Source organism: Anneissia japonica, unplaced genomic scaffold, assembly GCF_011630105.1.
Source record: "Anneissia japonica isolate Jap-2015-1 unplaced genomic scaffold, ASM1163010v1 scaffold234_len1672027_cov178, whole genome shotgun sequence".
In the NCBI taxonomy this organism is placed as follows: domain Eukaryota; kingdom Metazoa; phylum Echinodermata; class Crinoidea; order Comatulida; family Comatulidae; genus Anneissia; species Anneissia japonica.
In genome coordinates this window covers 796,773-815,657 of record NW_022738761.1, presented here as the reverse complement: position 1 = coordinate 815,657, position 18,885 = coordinate 796,773, and the positions used below count along the sequence as shown (strand labels likewise).

Genomic DNA, 18,885 nt, shown 5'->3' with positions numbered 1-18,885 from the left:
TATATAATGTATATATATGTAATTTATATATATATGTTATATATACATTATATATATAATATATATATATATATATATATATAATGTCTTTTAAACGATCGCAGCAACAGGAGCAGGGTCCCTGAGGTCACTTGCATCACCCTTGGCAAAAACCATGACTGCTGACCTAGTTTCTGAAAACGAACAAGGTAATTCTTAATAATATTTATTATTTAGCATTCCTTTACTCGAGTACTCAGATTGGATTTTCACATCTAATATTACCTGTAGTGTATTAGTCACAGGATGGAAAGTTAGGCTAACATATCTCATTATAATGGTTAGGCCTAATCAGAAGAGAAATGTTCTGGTTCCTGGTTTCTCATAGGATTTTAACCAACTGCATTGAAAATGAACACCCGGTTCTCCGACCGTTACAAGATAATGCTTTTACAGTTATGCATGTCTCTTAACAGGCTGCTGAATATACCGTAGATAGAAGTTAGTTGTGTGTCAAAACAGTGGCAAATAAACCAACGAGCTACAACTCCCTCCTAGTGTCTTATTATCTCTATGACTTAATATCTTCGTAAATAGAATGCAGTAAAATATCTGATAACATTTGTTTTTAAAGGTGTAGCATTTGCAACTTTAGCCAGTGTCCAATCCATCGCAGGATTCCTGTCACCTCTTTTGCTGTACTCAATATACTCAGCTACGACATCGTTTCATAGACAATTTACGTTCTACCTCGTTGCAGTATTATGTACAGTACCCATGTGTCTGACCAGGTGGGTAAACTATAACCAAATGCCTTCAATATCCCCAATTACAATATTTCAACGTGTTAACAAACGCTCGAAGTATAAAACGAACCGGACAGTATCCCTATCCGATTGTGTGTTTGTAAATGATAAATGGCTAACTTATTTGTAAATATCATATCTTAGTAGTTCAACTAACGAAACTTTTTTTTCTGCAGCGTACTCCAATTGACATGGAAAAACACTAAATATTCAAAGATTTTAAATAATATGGATCAATCGAGAGAAGACCTTGGAGCCGTCAATTATGATGTTGGCCCAAACGGAGAAGAAGAAGAAGAAGAATCGCACAATAAGCATTAGTCTATAACGTTTGTTTTTAAGTGAATAATGCAAAAATAAAAAGATTAAAAAAAATATTTTAGCTATATTTAAATAATCATGTTTAAATTTGTTTCTAAATGATTTTAAAAAAAATAATTAAAGCGTGTTAAGCATGTTATTGCAGTTACCGACCCTACAAAGAAACACCATAGCTACCGCCAATATTCCAGTCAATGTAAAGAATACGGCTGGTGCGTAGATCTCAGAAGCCATTTTGTAAATATTGCCAGTTAACGTAACGTAGTGTGAGTACTACTGTTTTTTTTTCTGGATCAACACAAATGAAAAATTTCATACAAATTATATTTGGATCCAAATAAATTTATTTCAAGATTGCCAGTTAAGTATTAGCGGTGTTGGGAACACTCCCAGGCCTTCCAAGGCACAGACAAATGCAAACAATTACCTGTAGCTAAATAATGCATATAGTTGTTAAGTACTTCATAGAATCGATGGATGGTTTCTATAATGAATAATATGCCGATTATTGTCTAAAACAGTGTTCAACAAAGTAAAGTTTATTCATTAATGTGAATACGAATAGGCCTATTTGTTGTATCCAGATAAAAATATGACCTCTATTAGTTAGCTATAAAAGGCCTACCTTGTTCATTTTCACCAACAGTCTTCGAAAACCTAGACATGAATACAGCTATATGAATGCTGCCCAGGGGTCCGATGACCACCACTAAAAGAGAACATTTTAGATCATATATAAATACAAACAAACATGCAAATTATATATTACCGTAATAATAACTTCTTACTTTAGGTAAATCTTACCGACATATCAACGAACACAGCTACTCAGGCCCGTATCCAGGGTGGTGGGGGGGGGGGTGTATGGTTCGGGAGAACCCACCTTTTGTAGCAAACCCCCCTCTTTAAACTTCCCAAATAAGTGCTTCAACCCAACTATTGCACTGCAAACCCACCCAGACACAGACATTTTCAAACATATCTGCTTTTATAGCATTATTTAGACCCATAAATCACAAACATCCTCTTGCTTTGGGGGTTTCGCCGACCCCACCGGGGCTTCGACTGTGGACCTCACGACCAGAACCCCCCCCCCCCTTGGAAGAACCTGGCTACGGGCCTGCTACCTTTGTTGTAGCAAGTCATGTGCAGATCCACAAGATGATAAACACGAGAACAGCCCGACTTGAATAATTCCATTACAATATCCATACATGACATGATTTATACAGCGCTATTTCATGAAGATCAGAGCGCTCAAAGCGTGGACTACACTCTCACATACAGTAACTTTCTTAACCCCTCAGGATCTCTTCGTGTATAAGCTGGCCAGTCCACCGGAGTAATCCCTACTCGTTTCGAAAGATGTACTTATTATAGTGCACATGTGCCAATTGTGTACATTCGGCCAATTAATACATACCCTCAGCAAGAACTTTCAGAAAATATGACACAAGCAATAACAGGAGCTTGCTTCGTCTGTTTGTTATGTGGTCCTATGAGTATTTCAAAATTATATTAATTTAATTTTAGGATATTTAGATTTATTTTGTGGTGGGTGATATGAAGAGGCTTTCATGATTTAAGTAGGGCCTACATATTGACTGACAAAAGAATAAAGTTGGCATGGTTCTTCTGATCTCCGACGAACGTGATTTCAGTTAGACCAATAAAGGGCCCAGACTCAGAAAGCCACAGGGCTCCGTCCCCAGCGTTAAGCCACTGAAACCATTACTTGTTGGGGTGGGAAATCAGTTTGACGCTCGGCACGGGCGAGTTATTGCAATACAATATGTTATGTTTTGTTATGTTATTGGAATTTTTAATATATATTATTGTAAATTGGCCTATGTAATTCAGTCTTGAAAGAATGAAACTGTTAGCTATCTACGGTATTTTCAGTGAAAGCACAATTTTTATCAAAACTTCAGCTATCTCTTCAATAAAAACCAATAAAGATCAAAGGTACGGTAAGCGTACATTGTAGTTCTGTAAATGCTTATCTGTATGCACAAAAACACCGATGTTTGGCCCAGTTCGTCCTGTACTGGCCAGTAAGCCTATTGATTATCGACGTGACTGAAAATAAGGTAAGCATAGCATAATTGAGAGGAGCAAGCAAAGGTTTAGATCGACTAATTCAAACGGACGAGACGTCAATAGACCTATACCATTAAAATTTGTTATTTCCCGTGGAAGTTGTTCAAGGGACCAACGAGAGATTGTGGAATACAACATAATTATTAGGCCTAATGTGCATCTGATGGCATAGCTAAATTCGTCCATTAGCATGTGGCTGTTTATGATTTCTTTTATTTTATATTTTATAATTCATTTGTAAGTATATGTAAAAGGAACCGAATATAAATATTCGTTAGAAATCTACGTGCACATATTTCTAGTTTTCACGAATTTAACAATGTCTTTCAAGAGCACCAAACGAGATGACACACAGCCAGTCCAGTATCGAATGGTTACTGTCGAGCCAGTGTTGTTACTTGTTATGCTAGCCATGGGAATTCTCTTGACGCTTCGGACACAATACACGAAACATCGTGTATCGGAAAGTTACAATGAGACGTCTTCAGTAGGCCTATTGAAAGAAAATGGAACGTGTCTTTTGAATGAAAGTGATCATGATTGTGAAATAGAGAGTCAAATCCAATCAGACACGTCTCTCTTAGTAATGTACATGTCTGTAGCAGAGTGTCTCCCGCCGTTGTTTGTGTCAATGATCGTCGGGTCGTGGAGTGAGGTTTACGGCCGTAAATTTGCGATGTTGATTCCGTCTGTTACATTCGTTGTTGTTTGTGGTTTATACCTCGCTGTTGTTTACATGGAACTAAGTGTTTACTTTCTCATTGGTGTCAACTTAATCCAGGGTCTTGGTGGTGATGTTATTCTGTTCAACGCAGCATGTTTCGCTTACATGGCCGATATTACTCAAAATAAGCCGAGGATATTTCGGATGATAATTTTAGAAACAACAATTTATGCAGCATCTGGACTCGCCCAGGTTTTTCTGGGTTACCTCTTGAAATTCAGGGGTTACAAAGCTTCACTTTGGTTAGCGTTTTCTTTAAGTCTAGCTTCAGTAATATGGATCATAACTCCTGGACTATTTAAAGAATCCATACAAACACATCATGTTAAAGGAACGGTGACCCATGGTTCTAGTGGGGAAAAAGAATTCCCGAAGACATTGGGAAACCAACTTAAACAAATTCCAAAAGTATTTGGCAAAAGATATAATGAACCTCGGCGTCAATACAGACTGATGATAGTTTTGACAATTTACTTCATATTTGTGCTAATGTGGGCAAGTTTTATAACACTTGTAACAATCTACGGTCTTGGTAAGCCATTTTGTTGGTCTCCTGTAATTGTTGGATACTACAGTGCAGCGGGGGCTCTTTTCCCAGGACTCGGTAGTATTTTATGAATTTCAGATTATCTTTACTAGGCTAAAATTCTTTATATTATATTTATATACTCTAAATATTTAAAAATATTCTCTAGTGAAATCTGTAAACAGAAGCTTTAAAATTCAATAAAAATTTAAAAACCTTTTAATTGGAATCATAAAGTTTCACCTTTCAATGAGAAACACAAACTATATCATATGACGTACAATTTTTACTTTTTGCTACGGAAGTCCTTAAATTGACTACCAGATCATTTTACGGCATATGCATGAATAGTCGGTATCATCCTCTAATTTGCTACAGACCTACTATTCTCTCGATTTCGCATTTGAAATTCATAACTTAATTTAAAATGTAAAAAGTAAGATATATATATATATATAATATAATTTTCTAATATTAGCTAATGTAAAAACCATTTCTATAACAATATTTGAGGGTTGACAGCGTGATAATTTTTTTTAATGGTGCATTATACAATTTTGATCATTATATAGACATATTTATAAAAGTAAAGAAACTACATTCAACATTTTCTTATTCATTTTAGGAATGTTAATAGGCGGGAAATTACTGGGCCTCACATCTTATTGGTACATCTTGTAAATGTTGGACGGTCTCCAGCAACAGTGGCAGGGTCGCTGAGAACACTTGTATCACCTTTGACGAAGACCATGACTGCCGACCTAGTTTCTGAGAACGAACAAGGTAATTTCTAATAATGTTTATTATTTAGTATTGGTATATCGAGCCTCTTACTCAGATTCGATTTTCACATCCACTAGTATCTGCACATTACATGTAAAGTGCCTGCACATTACATTAAATTCACAGGATGGAACGGTACTCATTAAGTTTCTACGTCTCATTATAATGTTTAGGCAGTAACGTAACGGCTATGAGCTCTCACTGGCTAAAGCCAGGGGACCCTTAGCCTCAAGGGGCCCCCAGCAAATTCATTTTTTTTTTACAAACAAATAACCAAGGCCCTTTTCCAAGTCTGTGGAGTAATTGGCTCGATTTGTTTGGTATTTATTGTAATATCTATTGTGATGTCTTAAAATTAGGTATGCTCTTTTGGGTCAAATAACGATACATAAAGTTAGAATTCAAATGAGTATAAAAATGCACATTCAAATACGCCATACAACGTTAAAATCGCCTTAGCGATCGGGGCTTCGGTTCCCCCGGCCCCAGCCCCTAAACGGCCCCTACTCAGGGGCCTCCTGCCCCCTCGTTACGCCACTAGGCTTAGGCCCAATCAGAAGAGAAATACTCCATCCAGGTTTCTCAATTTAACCAACGACATTGAGAAAGTTGTATGTATCTCTTAACAGGTCGCTGAAAGTTTTTATACCGTGCCGGAAGTTGGTTTAAGTTTTGTCTCAAAACAATGGCAAGCATTATAACCACCGAGCTACAACTCTTTACTAGTGTCTGTGGATTAAATGGATTTTACTTGATATCTTCGAAAATTAAATGCAGGAAAATATCCGTTTCCACTGCTATACTCTATATAACATTTTTTTTTAAAGGTGTAGCATTTGCAATTTTAGCCAGTGTCCAATCCATCGCAGGATTCCTGTCTCCTCTTTTGCTGTACTCAATATAATCAGCTACGACATCGTTTCTCCCACAATTTACATTCTACCTTGTTGCTGTATTATGTATAGTACCCATGTGTCTGACCAGGTGGGTAACTTAAACAACCACACATGTTTCAAATTAACGTGTTATTTGCCAACTACGCTCAAAGTATAAAACCGGACAATATTGGTATTCAATTACTGTGTTTGTAAATGATAAGTGGTTAACTTATTTGTACATATCTTAGCAGTTGAGCTAATGAATCCTTTGTTTCCTTTTTGCAGCGTACTCCAATGTACATGGAGAAACACTAAATATTCAAAGGTGTTAAATAATAGAAATGAAGATCAATCCAGAGAACACTTTGATGATATTGCTAATGCTTCCATAACTATTGGATAATATAAGCTTTACAATTGGTTGAAAATGTGTTTAAAAGCATTATTAAAGATGGCGTCACGAACAGATCTTGAAATGAACCTTCACAAGTAAAATCTGAGGATGTTGATGTAGTGTTCATTGTTCTGTCATCTCATATACAAGGGCGTTGGTAACGTCGACTTGAGATGTGGTGACTGTATCGGTGTCTACTCTTTGGTAACTGTTTCTGGAGTTTAAATCCAGGAGTTTCGAAATCCTTTAAACAAGAAAGATGAGACAAAATGTAAATGTTTAACTTATAGGAAGTTGTTTTACTATTGCCTGTGAGCGTATTTGGTCATTTTGTATAATCATAAACAATCGCAATAGGTTCAAGATAAATTCTATAATGTTATATTTAAAGTAAATAATGCACAAAATAATATAGTCCTATTTATATAAACATGTGTTTAAATTTGATTCTAAATGATTTTTAATCAATTAAAAACATGTGAAGCATTTCATTGCCTAACCCTAACCCTATATTTCTCTTGAAAGTACGTACTGGTAGTCCTACTTACCAAACAAACACCATAGCTACAACCAATATTCCAGTCATTATAAAGAATACGGCTGGTGGGTAGGTCTGAGAAGTCATTTTGTAAATATTGCCAAGTATTAGCGGTGCCAGGAACACGCCCAGGCCTTCCAAGGCACCGACAAACGCAAATAATGTACCTGTAGATGAATAATGTATATATAGTTGTATGTATACAGTGTCTTATACAATCGATGGATGATCTTTATAATAAATATTGTGTCGACTCGTCGAGAAATCTAAGAACCGTGTTCAACAAAGTAAAGTTTATTCAGTAATGTGAATACGAGTAGGCCTATTTGTTGTAATCTACTAATAGGCCCTATCGAAAAATATGGCCTTTATTAGCTAGGTATAAAAGGCCCACCTTGTTCGTTTTCACCAACAGTCTTCGAAAGGCTAGACATGAATACAGCTATCGGAATGCTGCCAAGGGATCCGATTACCACAACTAAAAGAGAAAATTATCAGACCATATTTAAATACAAACGAACAAGGCCTACAAGTATAAGATAATACCGTAATAATAACTTTTTACTTTAGTTAAATCTTAGACCTACCAACAAACAAAACTAATGTTGTTGTAGCAAGTCCTGTGCAGATCATCAAGATGATACCAGAGAGCAGTCCGACTTGAATGATTCCATTATCACCCATACACCGGGATAGAAGAAAACCGCCGAGAAAAAGGCTTGCTGGAAATTAAGCTCGGATGCAAGTCATAAATTACCAAGCATGAGTCAACATGATTATAGTGAAGATGAGCTAAAAATTAGAACTTAAATATACTAATCATTAAGCATCTATGGAATTAACATCCAACCTTACAATATGGTGGAAAGAATCGATTTTTATTTAAAGAAACAGATTGCCTTCTAAAAATATGTAACAGATTTGTACACACATGTACATATACATAAATAAATTAACAAAATTCGATCTCTTACCAATTCCGTCCAGTATTGGGTGTGCTGCTAGGAAGTAGCCAATTAATACAGACCCCCAGCAAAATGGTTCTTCAAGAACTTTCAGAATAATTAGAGGAGTGTAGTACGCAATAGTGCTAAACACCAGAAAATATGACACAAGCAATAACAGAAGCCTACTTCGTCTGTTTGATTCGTTTAAAACGAAAAGCATGTTTACAGAAGAGAAAAATTTCAGGAAAACAAAGCAACAAGATATATTATTGATAGGCCTAACTGTCTCTGGTATAAAGATAATTATGTATAGGATAACTGTTATGTAGAACACAACAGCAAGGCAAAATGGTGGGATGAATCCTGTAGCTCGTACCCAGTAACCAACTGCTATCGGGGCAATGCCACCTCCAAAGAGTACCAACGTTTGTAGGAGGATAAACTTCATAGTGCGTTTCTTCTTTACTGCAATGTCACCAATATAGGCCTCAGATACGGAAAAGAACAACTGAAATCCACCGCAACAGTTCCAAAGGAGACGACTCAGCACCAGGTATATCAAAGGCAACGAAAAGTAGGCTATACAAATGAAAGAGAGACATTCAGCAATCATCCCGACACAAGAAACTAAAAGTGGTATCTTCCGTCCGATTGAATCACTCGTCGTGGCAAATATCGTCGTTGAAATTAACATCGGGAACGCTCCAGCGGCATTAAGTGCTAGACTCCAAGCCGCAACCTCCTGTTCAACTTGTTCTTCAATCGACGTACCATTAATAATACTAACATCTTTTAAACAGTTTATTTGGCGTGTTTCTGACGTCATATTGTACTTATGTTTGACTCTACGGTTAATGTACTGAACAGTAATGGGCGCAGTAAGACCAATACAGATAATAACCACGAACACGGCTAGTTCTACCGTAACCCGACGACGTCGAACCACAGTTCTACCCAGAATTGATGATGCTTCACTTGATGTATGTCTATCCATATTTAAAATCTCTGAAAATAAAACAGAGATACATTTGGAAAAGATGTAATCATTTATCAAGACTACAAATCATAATCATTCATGTTGATCATTTGACTAAGCTTGGACTTTGTGACGTTAGATGTGCAATTTGTTGAAATTAATAAATGAAATAATATCACGATTAACAATATCGGAACCCCACATGGTAGTATATATGCACCTTGTCTTCCAATCCCAGGATGCTGCAAATCATGTCAAGCAACTAAAGATGCAACCAGTACTAATTGTACTAAACAGAAAATATACCAATTTCACTAAACTCGTCCCAGTCCACTGTGCTCAATACTTATTACGTAAAACTACACTGGACTAGATGCCCCTGACACAGACATTCTTTGAAATATGGCTTCCAACAAAACATAGAAATTATATTGTCGAATCAAATAAAACAACTGTAGGCCTACTTGAAAGTAAACAGAAAGTACTCAGAGCAATCCCATCCCATTGTTTTGTACTTCTTTATAATATATAGGAAATTGTTAATAGAAAACAAGTTCCGGTATCATACCATGAAGAAGATATACCTATTGCTGGCACTTACAACGTCCGAAACTCTTTATCGCCACCCTACAGATGAACACATTACATTCCTTTAAAAAAAAACACTGAATGGCAACCGATTATTCACGTTTCCTTCTGTCTGTTTGCCTACCTTTTTATAATGATCTTCCAGCTAGTGAATTGAGTCAACAAAAATCGAATTGTTAAAGAAATATTTAGTTCAGTTTCTTCAGTTTCTTGCTGCATTATGTCGTTTAAATTCATTATCTGCTCATTTGATTGACATCTTTATCCTTAAAATGGTTTCTCTGTCTTCAGTTGTTTTCAGCTTTTTTTGGTTAATGGTAGAATATTTTATGATTTAGTTTCTATTATTTTCATAACATTTCTTCTCTTATTCTACACAGAGACGCATAGATGCGCTATAGAAACTAACGTCATCATTTTCTTTAACATCCTCCCTATCATTACCCCATAATCATTATCACCTCCATCAATTTTAACCATTATTATTATCATCGTCATTTTCATCATTATCATCAAATGTTTAATGCATCAGCTTCTGACTGTATTCTGTCGTTTAAATTCATTATCTGGCCATCTGATCGTTATCATCATCATCATCATCATCTATTCGCGATAAGGGCATCTGGATAACGGATAGTAGCTGCGTCTTACGACGACCGTCGTAAGGCGAATCCAACTTCGCACCCTGTGACAGCTAGACGACGCGACACCGTCTGCTGATTGTCGGTGCCAGTCTGAACGAAGCGTCATTAAAAAACGATCTGTTGCGCGCGCGTCGTGGCTTTGCGTTCTCCATAGGATCGTGTCGACCGACGACAATCGGGTGCAGTGTGTGCCCGGCTTTAGTGCAAAACAAGCTTTAACAACAACTAGCAAAATGAAAATGTATGTACATTGTAGGTTTCAAGATTCACCATCTTAATATAACATCTATTTAACGGTCCTCTTAAAGTTTACAATCATAAATCAATAAAATATCGGTTTTCAATGTTAAACCTATTTATAAAATGTGTAAGTGGATAATACTGATGTAAATGTTTTATTTTAACAGTTAAACTAATGAAATTGAGTCACATTCCCTTCTGCAACTTACTCCAATGAAAATTGCACTAAATACTAAAATGTACCAAATAATAAATGCTAAATAGCATATATGTTGAAACTTGCGGTACACCACGTAGGTAGTTCTGAAAAGAACTGTTGTAGTTGAGAAAGTCTCGAAGTTTAGATTGAATTGCTTCAATCGTCTTCAGGAGAATAATATCTGATATAATTCTCCTGAAGACGATAGAAGCAACTCAATCGAAACGTCGATACTTTCTCAACTACAACAGTTCTGTTCAGAACTACCTACGTGGTGTACCTCAAGCTTCAACATATATGCTATTTCTTCGCCATGCAAACCTCCAAACAATAAAATGCTAAATAATTATATAATGCTGGGGAATTATCTTAAAAATGCTAATATCGAGACATCACAAGCAACCCAATCTTGTAACGAATGGGTTCTACATAATAAGTCTGAAAATAGTGATGTGATATATTTGGCCTATGTGCGGTCTTCAATCGCCTCATTGGCATTGGTGTTAGTAGCATCGACGTCATGTGTGTGGCTCGTCATTGGCTATTCTACTGTACAGGTTTTGGAGGTTTAAATCCATGATTTTCAAAATCCTTAAAAAGTAAGAATATTTAAAATATAAATGTTTTACATTTGTAACAAAATATATTTACTACGCTGTAATCGTCACTATGTCATGTGTTTGATAAACATACACTAGACACCTAAGATAAATTAGCCCACAGTGTTATCTTAAAAATCAAATAATAATTTAACTGTATGTTAACTGTGGCTACGTCCCCATATGTTCACATTCTCTTGAAAGTACGTACCGATATTCGTACTTACCAAACAAACACCAGAGCTACTGATAATACTCCAGCCATTGTAAAGAACACAGTTGGCCCGTAGGTTTGAGACGTCATTTTGTAAATACTGCCAAATGTTAGCGGTGCCAAGAACAACCCCAGGCCCTCCAAAGCACCGACAAACGCAAACAATGTACCTGTGGATATATAATGTGTTGCATTTATAAAGTGTCTTATGCAATTGACGCACCATCTCATTAACAAATATGCGTATATTTTTTTTTAAAGTATGGGACACGAATTTTAAGTAGATTTCTTTTCTTAAAAGGACATAATTATTTACATTGTAGTAATCCTGTGTGATGTAAGTATTAAAGCTCTGTCCAGATTATCACATTTTCTTTGATAAAAAACTGTTGTATGCCCATATATAGTCATGATGTGCCTATATATGGTTATGGTACCAAGGCATGTGACATGTTTGTCAAATTAAATTTGATAGCAGGACCAGGACTTCAGAGTTGGCTTATTGGTTGTAATTCGTGTTAGACAAATATGTTAGGCCTACATCATATTAGGGCTATAACAAGTAAACGCTTCGTTGCAGCCCGATACAGGAACTTAATAGAGTTTTATGGCTTACAATCGTTAGTTATTATATAGTCAAGGCCCACCTTGTTCTTCATCGCCAACAGTCTTCGAAAGACTGGACATAAGTACTGCTATAGAAATACTGCGAAGTGTTCCGACTGCTGCAACTAAAAGAGAAGTTTTTCAAATTATATTCTAACACATACAATGCATTAAATAGACTATATTCTCGATCCTGATATTTAATTAATCAGTTCAGTGTGAGGTAAAGGTCTTGAAATGATGAATATGCCACGTGTGGGTAGATGGTAATGATGTTGTGATGTTGGAGAGTCGTTGAATTTGAATCCAGGAGGTATTGACATAATGTAGGCTCCTAATAAAAGCTAATTCAATAACAGTTTTTGTTTTTAAATCTTACCAACGAACAAAGTTACGGTAGTTGTAGAAAGTCCCGTGAAAATCATCATGAGGATGCCCGAGAGTAGCCCAACTTGAATCATTCCATTGTCACCCAGACACCGGGATAGAAGATAACCACCGAGTAGAAGTCCTGTTAAAAATAAATAAATAAAAATAAACCTGGCACTTGGACATACGTTTCTAATGGTATTTAAAGTAAAAATTAGTAAAAAACCTAATTAGGCCTATGTAATACAAGGATTTTAAAAATACCGATTATTAGTGATGGTGTGAAGGTGTCATTCTGCTCAATAATCCAATACATTATTTAAAATGTTCGTCTTGCCCAAGTTCAATCAACCAAAAATCTCAAATATTTTGGGTCGTTTCTAAAGCCAAATATTTTATGTTTTGACCAAGGATCCCGAAATTCTGTACGATGTTTGAAAAATATAATACTTTAAACGTGAATTTTAACCCTGTGGTGACCATTTTACCCAAAAAAAAAATCTTGGGGGTGAGTGATGGTTGCATGAAACATAGAATAGGCCCAGACTGTTCCGGATTTCAAAAATGTCAGTCTGTACTTAAGCAACACAATTTGTTTGGCCTGATATTCATGATATTGTTAGATATTACAATGTTTAGGGCTATGGCGGAAATAAACTAGAAATTATTTTTATTTGCATTTCAACGGAAACTTTCTTATTCTTTAAATACGTAACAGTTTCGTTGGCGTAAGGTTAATAAAACAGGAACTTCAATCTCTTACCAATGCTACTCAGTATCGGCTGCGCTGCGGTGAAATAGCCAATCAGAACTGAGCTCCAGCAGAACGGTTTTGCAAGAACTTTCAAAATTATCAGAGGTGTGTAGTACGTAATGGTACTAAAGGCCAAAAAATGTGACAGAAGCAATAACAGAAGCTTTACCCGTCTGTTGGATTCGTTTGAAACGAAAAGCATTTTTAAGGAAGAGAAAAACCTCCGAAAGACTGAGGAACAAGATAGTTGATTTGTGACTGTCTCTGGTATTAGGATAACTATGTATGGAAAGACCACTATGAAGAGAACTGCAGCAAGACAATAAGGTGGGATAAATCCCGTAGCCTGTACCCAGTAACCAGTTCCAACCTGAGCCATTCCAGATCCAAGGTATACTAACGTCTGTAAGAGGATGAACTTCATAGTACGTTTTCTCTTTACGGCAATGTCACCGATATAGGCGGCACACACCGAAAAGAACAACTGATATCCACCGCAACAGTTCCAAAGGAGACGACTTAACACCAGATATATCAAAGGCAAAGAAAAGTAGGCTATAAAAATAAAAGAGAGACAGTCAGCAATCATTCCGATACAAGAAACTAAAAGTGGTATCTTCCGTCCGATTGAATCACTCATTGTAGCAAATATTGTCGTCGAGATTAACATCGGGAACGCTCCAGCGGCACTAAGTGCTAGACTCCAAAGCGTAACCTCATGCTCAATTTGTTCTGTAATCGACGTATCGTTGGTATCGTAAATCGAATAGTTCAAGCAATCTGTCTTACTTGTCTCCGACGTCATATTGTACTTATGTTTGACTCTGAGGTTAACATACTGAACAGTAATGGGTGTAGTAAGACCAATACAGATCATAACCACCAGCATCGCTGGTTCTATGGTAACCCGACGACGACCCCCACTTTTACACGCATTTGAAGTATGTTCCTTTGCTGTATCCATGTTTGGAATCTGTAAAAATATAAAATATGGCCTACTTTACATCTAAGAAAATATGTATGATAGGTAGTCATATAACATGTCTAACTGCAAAAACCAAATCATCTAAGCCTGTATTCAAAATATTGTTTTATGACAATGGTCAATGAATTTCAACAGGGAATAAAAATCACAGATTCAGCAAAAGCTGTTCCTGTGCCGGCTAAGCACATGGAACAAATTAAATCTTATAAACACGAAAAAAACATGAACACAAATTGTAAGTTTATATAGCGCCTCACGTTGACACAACCTCGAGGCGCTTAATACTGCAAGAGGTATGTGTAATATTTTGGCGTAAATAAATTTAAAAAAACAAGTAAAATGTTATTTAAAATTCTAAATATCTATAACTAAAATATTTACTAAGCTTTCAACATGAACGCAAATATATTTACCTAGGTCTTCCTTACAGTCACGTCACATGCAGTTCTTTGCCGATGTCCAGGGAACTTGGACCGTTTTGATATTTTTTAGGCGCAATAGTTACGTCATACACTCGTTATCATACCTGCAAGAAACAACTGACCGAAATGAGATACTTTAACGTCCATTAATGATACCTGCATTTTAGATAGATATCTGATTTAACATTATAGATTAAATGCAACTATCTGCCTCTACTAACGACTTGGTTATTTATGGAATAGGTAGATTATTTTATTCAGGTATAGTAAGACGCTCTGTAACAATGGTCCAAAACCTTTTTGCATTCGAGGACCCCTCGGGACATGTCAAAAGTCTTCACGGACCCCATGTCAAAGTGTTACTCATTGTCCATATTCCAACAATAAGGTTATAGATAAAAGATGATTCGACACGAAAGTAGGGCTACAACATTGCACAGGTGGACTGGAATTCAAAATAGAAACCACCTCAGCCCCACCAATGTTGGGGTGAGGTACGAAATGTTATGTCTATGGCACTTCTAGGTGACCGAAAACTTTGATGGCAATTTTCTTTTATCCCCATTTATTTTTATTTTTATTTTTATTTATTTTTGTTTAGGGCGACTCATGGTGATATTCCACCAATAAGATTATAGATAGAAGCTGATTCGCCATAAAACTACAACACTAAACAGTGACGGATCCAGTGGAATTTGAAATAAGGGGTCAGAAAGTAAATTTTACAGATAGGGTGTCAACACCACCTCAGTCCAACCATGTTTGGTGCTGAGGTACGAAAATGATCTGGGGAAGGGGTTTGACCCCCTTGAGCTGCCAAGCAAAAAATAAAAAAAAATTCTAGACCTATTTTCAGGACCCGAGAGCTGGATTTCTTTTCTTTTTTTGTTACCAAGGGAAAATTATATGATATAAATGTCTGAATTTAAGGGGGTGCTGGGATGCATGTACCTTTAAGAAATTTCAATTTGGGTGTAAACTGTTATTGAAATCTAAAAGTACAAAACCATAGAACAATATCACTTGGCCTCAATAAATAGTGTTTTTGAAATTACTCTATCTACACAAACGCTTTACATATTTATGTATGAGATCCGAACAAATATTTTTGTAGCATATCTCAGACACAATGGCGGATCCAGGGGGATCAGACGAACCCCTTCCCCACCCCCCGGTGAAGAAATGTAAAAACAAATACTACTGGTTCCCGGCCTACAAAAGGCATGCTAACCTACATTTTCAATAAAGTAAAGACAGAATACAACCCACTAGGTAATGTGCATGGAGTCGTTTTAAAATGAGTAAGATGATATAGGCCATAAATAGAATAAATAGCGCCGAAAATCGATCTCTGGATACTTTCCGTGGTCCTATTCTTTACTGTGTTATTCAAACAAGCCAAAAAAGTGCGTTACGGTTTAAGGGTTACGCAGATCAGATCTAAAATTAAACCCTGTAAACAAAATTATAAAAAAATACTCCCAAGATTGGTATTCTTATTAGCTCTGCAAAAATTTAACATAGCAGCCCAGAGAAAAATAAAACAACTTATCATAGACATGTTAAAATTTTAGTGATTGCAGAATCCTGATGTCTGATTTATGACCCATGGTAGAAGCCCAATATTAAATCATAGAGGTAAACACAACTAAATTTATGTTACTTTGCAATACGTCTGTTGGGTTTTATCGTCAATAAGCTTAATTATTTTACATGATAATAAACACCTAGTGAACCAAAGAACACCAAACAAAATGTAAATACATTGCTATTGTCCTGCAAATAATTAAAGTCATACAGGACTCTATATTACGCTCTGTCTTTGTTTTTTGTTCTGATCATTGTGTTTCGTTAACAGCCTTTTTTTTCAAGTATTAGAATCACCCCGACTTTTGTGCCACCAAGTTCCACCTCTGTATTTTGTTCTGTTCACTGTGATTCGTTAATAGCATTCTTTACTTCAAATGAGGGGTAATACAAAGTTATAAAAATGCTATAAAAATGCATTTCTCTAGTCCTACATGACAATACGTGTACTTGCGGAAAACTTGTTGCATTTTGATGTCCACACAAAAAATTTCCGCGACTCAATTTTGGGTCATGACCGCTATTACAGGCATAGTAAAATTTAAAATTAGACCCCTATAATTTCAAATTGCGAAAAGAAAACACACTTTAAAATAGATCTATCTTAGCGGAAAAAGTTTCACCCAGATGTACAACGATTGCTCTCTTTGGCCCGTCACATCATCTCTAAAAATAATCTGGCCCTTCAAACAAATTAATTAATTAAGAACCAGGGGTATACACACATAATAGGACTATTTCTGTAATAAGTATTGAAAATTTACCTGATCGGAAAACCTTTAATTTTGAAGAACTTAAAAGTCATTAAAAGACACCTCAGAAGTCGAGAAATTTCATTTCCCGCTATCTAGGAATCAAAATTTTCCCGGGGAGGACCCTCGGATCCTCCTTTCTTTTTGGAATTGGTTATGGAAAAACGAATACGTATGCAACTATTCGTTTTTTAGTTTTTTTTTGTATGTAGGCCTATACACACATAATAGGCCTATTTACTAGTAATAATAATGAGAAAATTTACCTGACTGTTTTCAAGAGGGGGAACTTTGAATTTTAAGAACAGAAAAGTCATTAAAAACACCTCAGAAGTCTTGGAATCTAAATTTGAACCCAGATCCTATACTAATTTACATACATGGTTGGCAACCACTGTAAGACTAAGTGCCATTAGGGTGTGGAGTTGTTTTCAAATATCATTTACAAGGTATTGAAGTTCAATATTGAACCCAAGACCCTTGGAATTGGAAAGAAGCATCTTCTCTAATTGTGATATGAGCAGAGAGTTTCACTATAACAACTCCCTGATATGAGGAAATATGCCGCACGTTTTACGTCCGACATACGCTCATTGTTTATGTAATTCAGGCTTCTGTGTATAACTGTATAAAGATTGTAAATTGACGATGACAATAATTGTTTTTATTAACCACCAAGCTAGTCAACACCACTGCAAATTATTGATTAAACGATATGCAAAGAGGGAGACCTACTGTGGATCTATTGTATGTTCTTAGAACTCTTTTACGGCCTACATCAGAAGTAATTATATTACCAGTGGCGTAGAAAAGTATTTTTCATTGGGGGGGGGGGGATGATTGAAAATTCATTGACATAAAATTACTGATGTCGTACACACCCTTCAGTGTGAAAATGTGGCTTGCTTTGCAAGCACATCTAACATCTAAGGAAGAAGAGCTTAGATTGGTACCAGATAAAATAATTTTTTGTTATCAACATTAATACATTATGCTAATTTTCATCTTTGTAAGCGCATAAGACATTGTAAATTATTTCTGTGACAGTCTTTTGAAGTGTGTAAAGCTCCATTTTATCCCATACATAGTCAAAATATTTGGGGGGGGGGGGGATCGATAATACAATGGACCATTCCCCTTGTCGAATATCGGGGGATATATCCCCCATCCCCCGGAATCCACACCTTATGTATATTACTAAAAATATGAAATGTTTTCGAAATCTAAAAGAACGAAAGTTCAATATAACAGACACAAGTTCAATATAACAGACACAAACCAAATAACAACCATTAAGACAATCGTCCATTGCACAATCTACCGGAATCTAGGCCTGTGTAAGCGGAAAGGAGTATAAGCATTGAGCAGAGCGCCTGCTTCGAACCATTTAGTTTTAGGCTAAATGGAGCAATCATAAATCGGCATACAGTACACTCACTATTTTGGTCAAGGTTATCACCGAACAAAGCAATAATACGGAATACAACAGTACAATAGGCTACGCTACTATACGCACTACATACTTACATATTAATATAGAAAACACATCTATATTGGATTAAATGTTCAATCATATAGGCAACAAAAATATATTCATGTGTGTCCTAAAACAAAATTCTTCTCAAATCAAAATTATTATAGCAGTTGGCGTAACAGATGAATAGGAGCACTCACGATGTGACACCATTGTATGCAAAAAATAAGCAAGAAGCTAAAATAATTATTACAAGCAATGCAGGAAACGTCACACTGTTCGGATCAAGTTCCGGTTTAAATATTTAAGCCTAATATAACAAAAAATAGCATTGCAGCCTGTTGACCTGCAGTCTGGACGTAGGCTGGCAAAAAATTATAATCTTATTTTAAGATTTTCAAAGACCCCGATCCTAACATAGAGGCCTCGTCGGGTACGGTGTGAAATCTTCAACTATTTAATTTCTTTTAATCTTTTTTT

At 36.1% G+C, this 18,885-nt stretch overlaps 4 protein-coding genes across 6 annotated transcripts in view; 2 read left to right on the top strand and 2 right to left on the bottom strand.

Annotated features, from left to right (window-relative positions):
- LOC117117726 (proton-coupled folate transporter-like) overlaps nt 1–1,653 on the top strand; it is a 3,270-nt gene extending 1,617 nt beyond the window's left edge. Inside the window, exons 3-5 of the mRNA XM_033262121.1 lie at nt 105–188; nt 614–770; nt 962–1,653. Coding sequence (XP_033118012.1) covers nt 105–188; nt 614–770; nt 962–1,106 — 386 coding nt within the window. The 3' untranslated portion in view covers nt 1,107–1,653. The remainder of the gene's footprint in view (nt 1–104; nt 189–613; nt 771–961) is intronic.
- Nucleotides 1,654–3,525: 1,872 nt separating this feature from the next.
- Nucleotides 3,526–4,631, top strand: LOC117117708 (proton-coupled folate transporter-like). The gene has a single exon (XM_033262101.1). It carries the CDS (start codon nt 3,526–3,528, stop codon nt 4,546–4,548), a length of 1,023 nt encoding a protein of 340 aa, XP_033117992.1. The 3' UTR covers nt 4,549–4,631.
- A 1,853-nt stretch (nt 4,632–6,484) lies between these two features.
- On the bottom strand, nt 6,485–10,833 carry LOC117117724 (solute carrier family 46 member 3-like). Of its 3 annotated transcripts, none has more exons than XM_033262119.1 (6): nt 9,193–10,833; nt 8,024–9,001; nt 7,637–7,771; nt 7,444–7,527; nt 7,060–7,216; nt 6,485–6,755 (listed from the first exon to the last, which is right to left on the bottom strand). In XM_033262119.1, exons 2-6 carry the CDS (start codon nt 8,988–8,990, stop codon nt 6,635–6,637), a joined length of 1,464 nt encoding a protein of 487 aa, XP_033118010.1. In that variant the 5' UTR covers nt 8,991–9,001; nt 9,193–10,833; the 3' UTR covers nt 6,485–6,634. The 3 variants fall into 3 exon arrangements, with proteins under 3 accessions (XP_033118010.1, XP_033118011.1, XP_033118009.1); XM_033262120.1 differs by having other exon boundaries at nt 9,685–10,833; XM_033262118.1 differs by having other exon boundaries at nt 8,024–10,833.
- A 41-nt stretch (nt 10,834–10,874) lies between these two features.
- LOC117117723 (solute carrier family 46 member 3-like) lies at nt 10,875–18,653 on the bottom strand. Its single transcript, XM_033262117.1, has 7 exons — nt 18,459–18,653; nt 14,584–14,696; nt 13,195–14,158; nt 12,442–12,573; nt 12,104–12,187; nt 11,470–11,626; nt 10,875–11,234 (listed from the first exon to the last, which is right to left on the bottom strand). The coding sequence occupies exons 3-7, from the start codon at nt 14,147–14,149 to the stop codon at nt 11,162–11,164; spliced, it is 1,401 nt and encodes a 466-aa protein (XP_033118008.1). The 5' UTR covers nt 14,150–14,158; nt 14,584–14,696; nt 18,459–18,653; the 3' UTR covers nt 10,875–11,161.
- Between the last annotated feature and the right edge of the window lie 232 nt (nt 18,654–18,885).

Excerpts from the sequence above, each read along its gene's own strand:
- LOC117117708 (XM_033262101.1), top strand. The coding sequence starts at position 3,526 with ATGTCTTTCAAGAGCACCAAACGAGATGACACACAGCCAGTCCAGTAT.
- LOC117117724 (XM_033262118.1), bottom strand. The coding sequence starts at position 8,990 with ATGGATAGACATACATCAAGTGAAGCATCATCAATTCTGGGTAGAACT. Across the intron at positions 7,772-8,023 it reads CCCAATACTGGACGGAATTG|CAAGCCTTTTTCTCGGCGGT; the intron begins GTAAGAGATCGA and ends CTTAATTTCCAG. Across the intron at positions 7,217-7,443 it reads TGTTGGTGAAAACGAACAAG|GTACATTATTTGCGTTTGTC; the intron begins GTGGGCCTTTTA and ends ATTCATCTACAG.
- LOC117117723 (XM_033262117.1), bottom strand. The coding sequence starts at position 14,149 with ATGGATACAGCAAAGGAACATACTTCAAATGCGTGTAAAAGTGGGGGT. Across the intron at positions 11,627-12,103 it reads TGTTGGCGATGAAGAACAAG|GTACATTGTTTGCGTTTGTC; the intron begins GTGGGCCTTGAC and ends ATATATCCACAG. Across the intron at positions 11,235-11,469 it reads GTAGCTCTGGTGTTTGTTTG|GATTTTGAAAATCATGGATT; the intron begins GTAAGTACGAAT and ends TTACTTTTTAAG.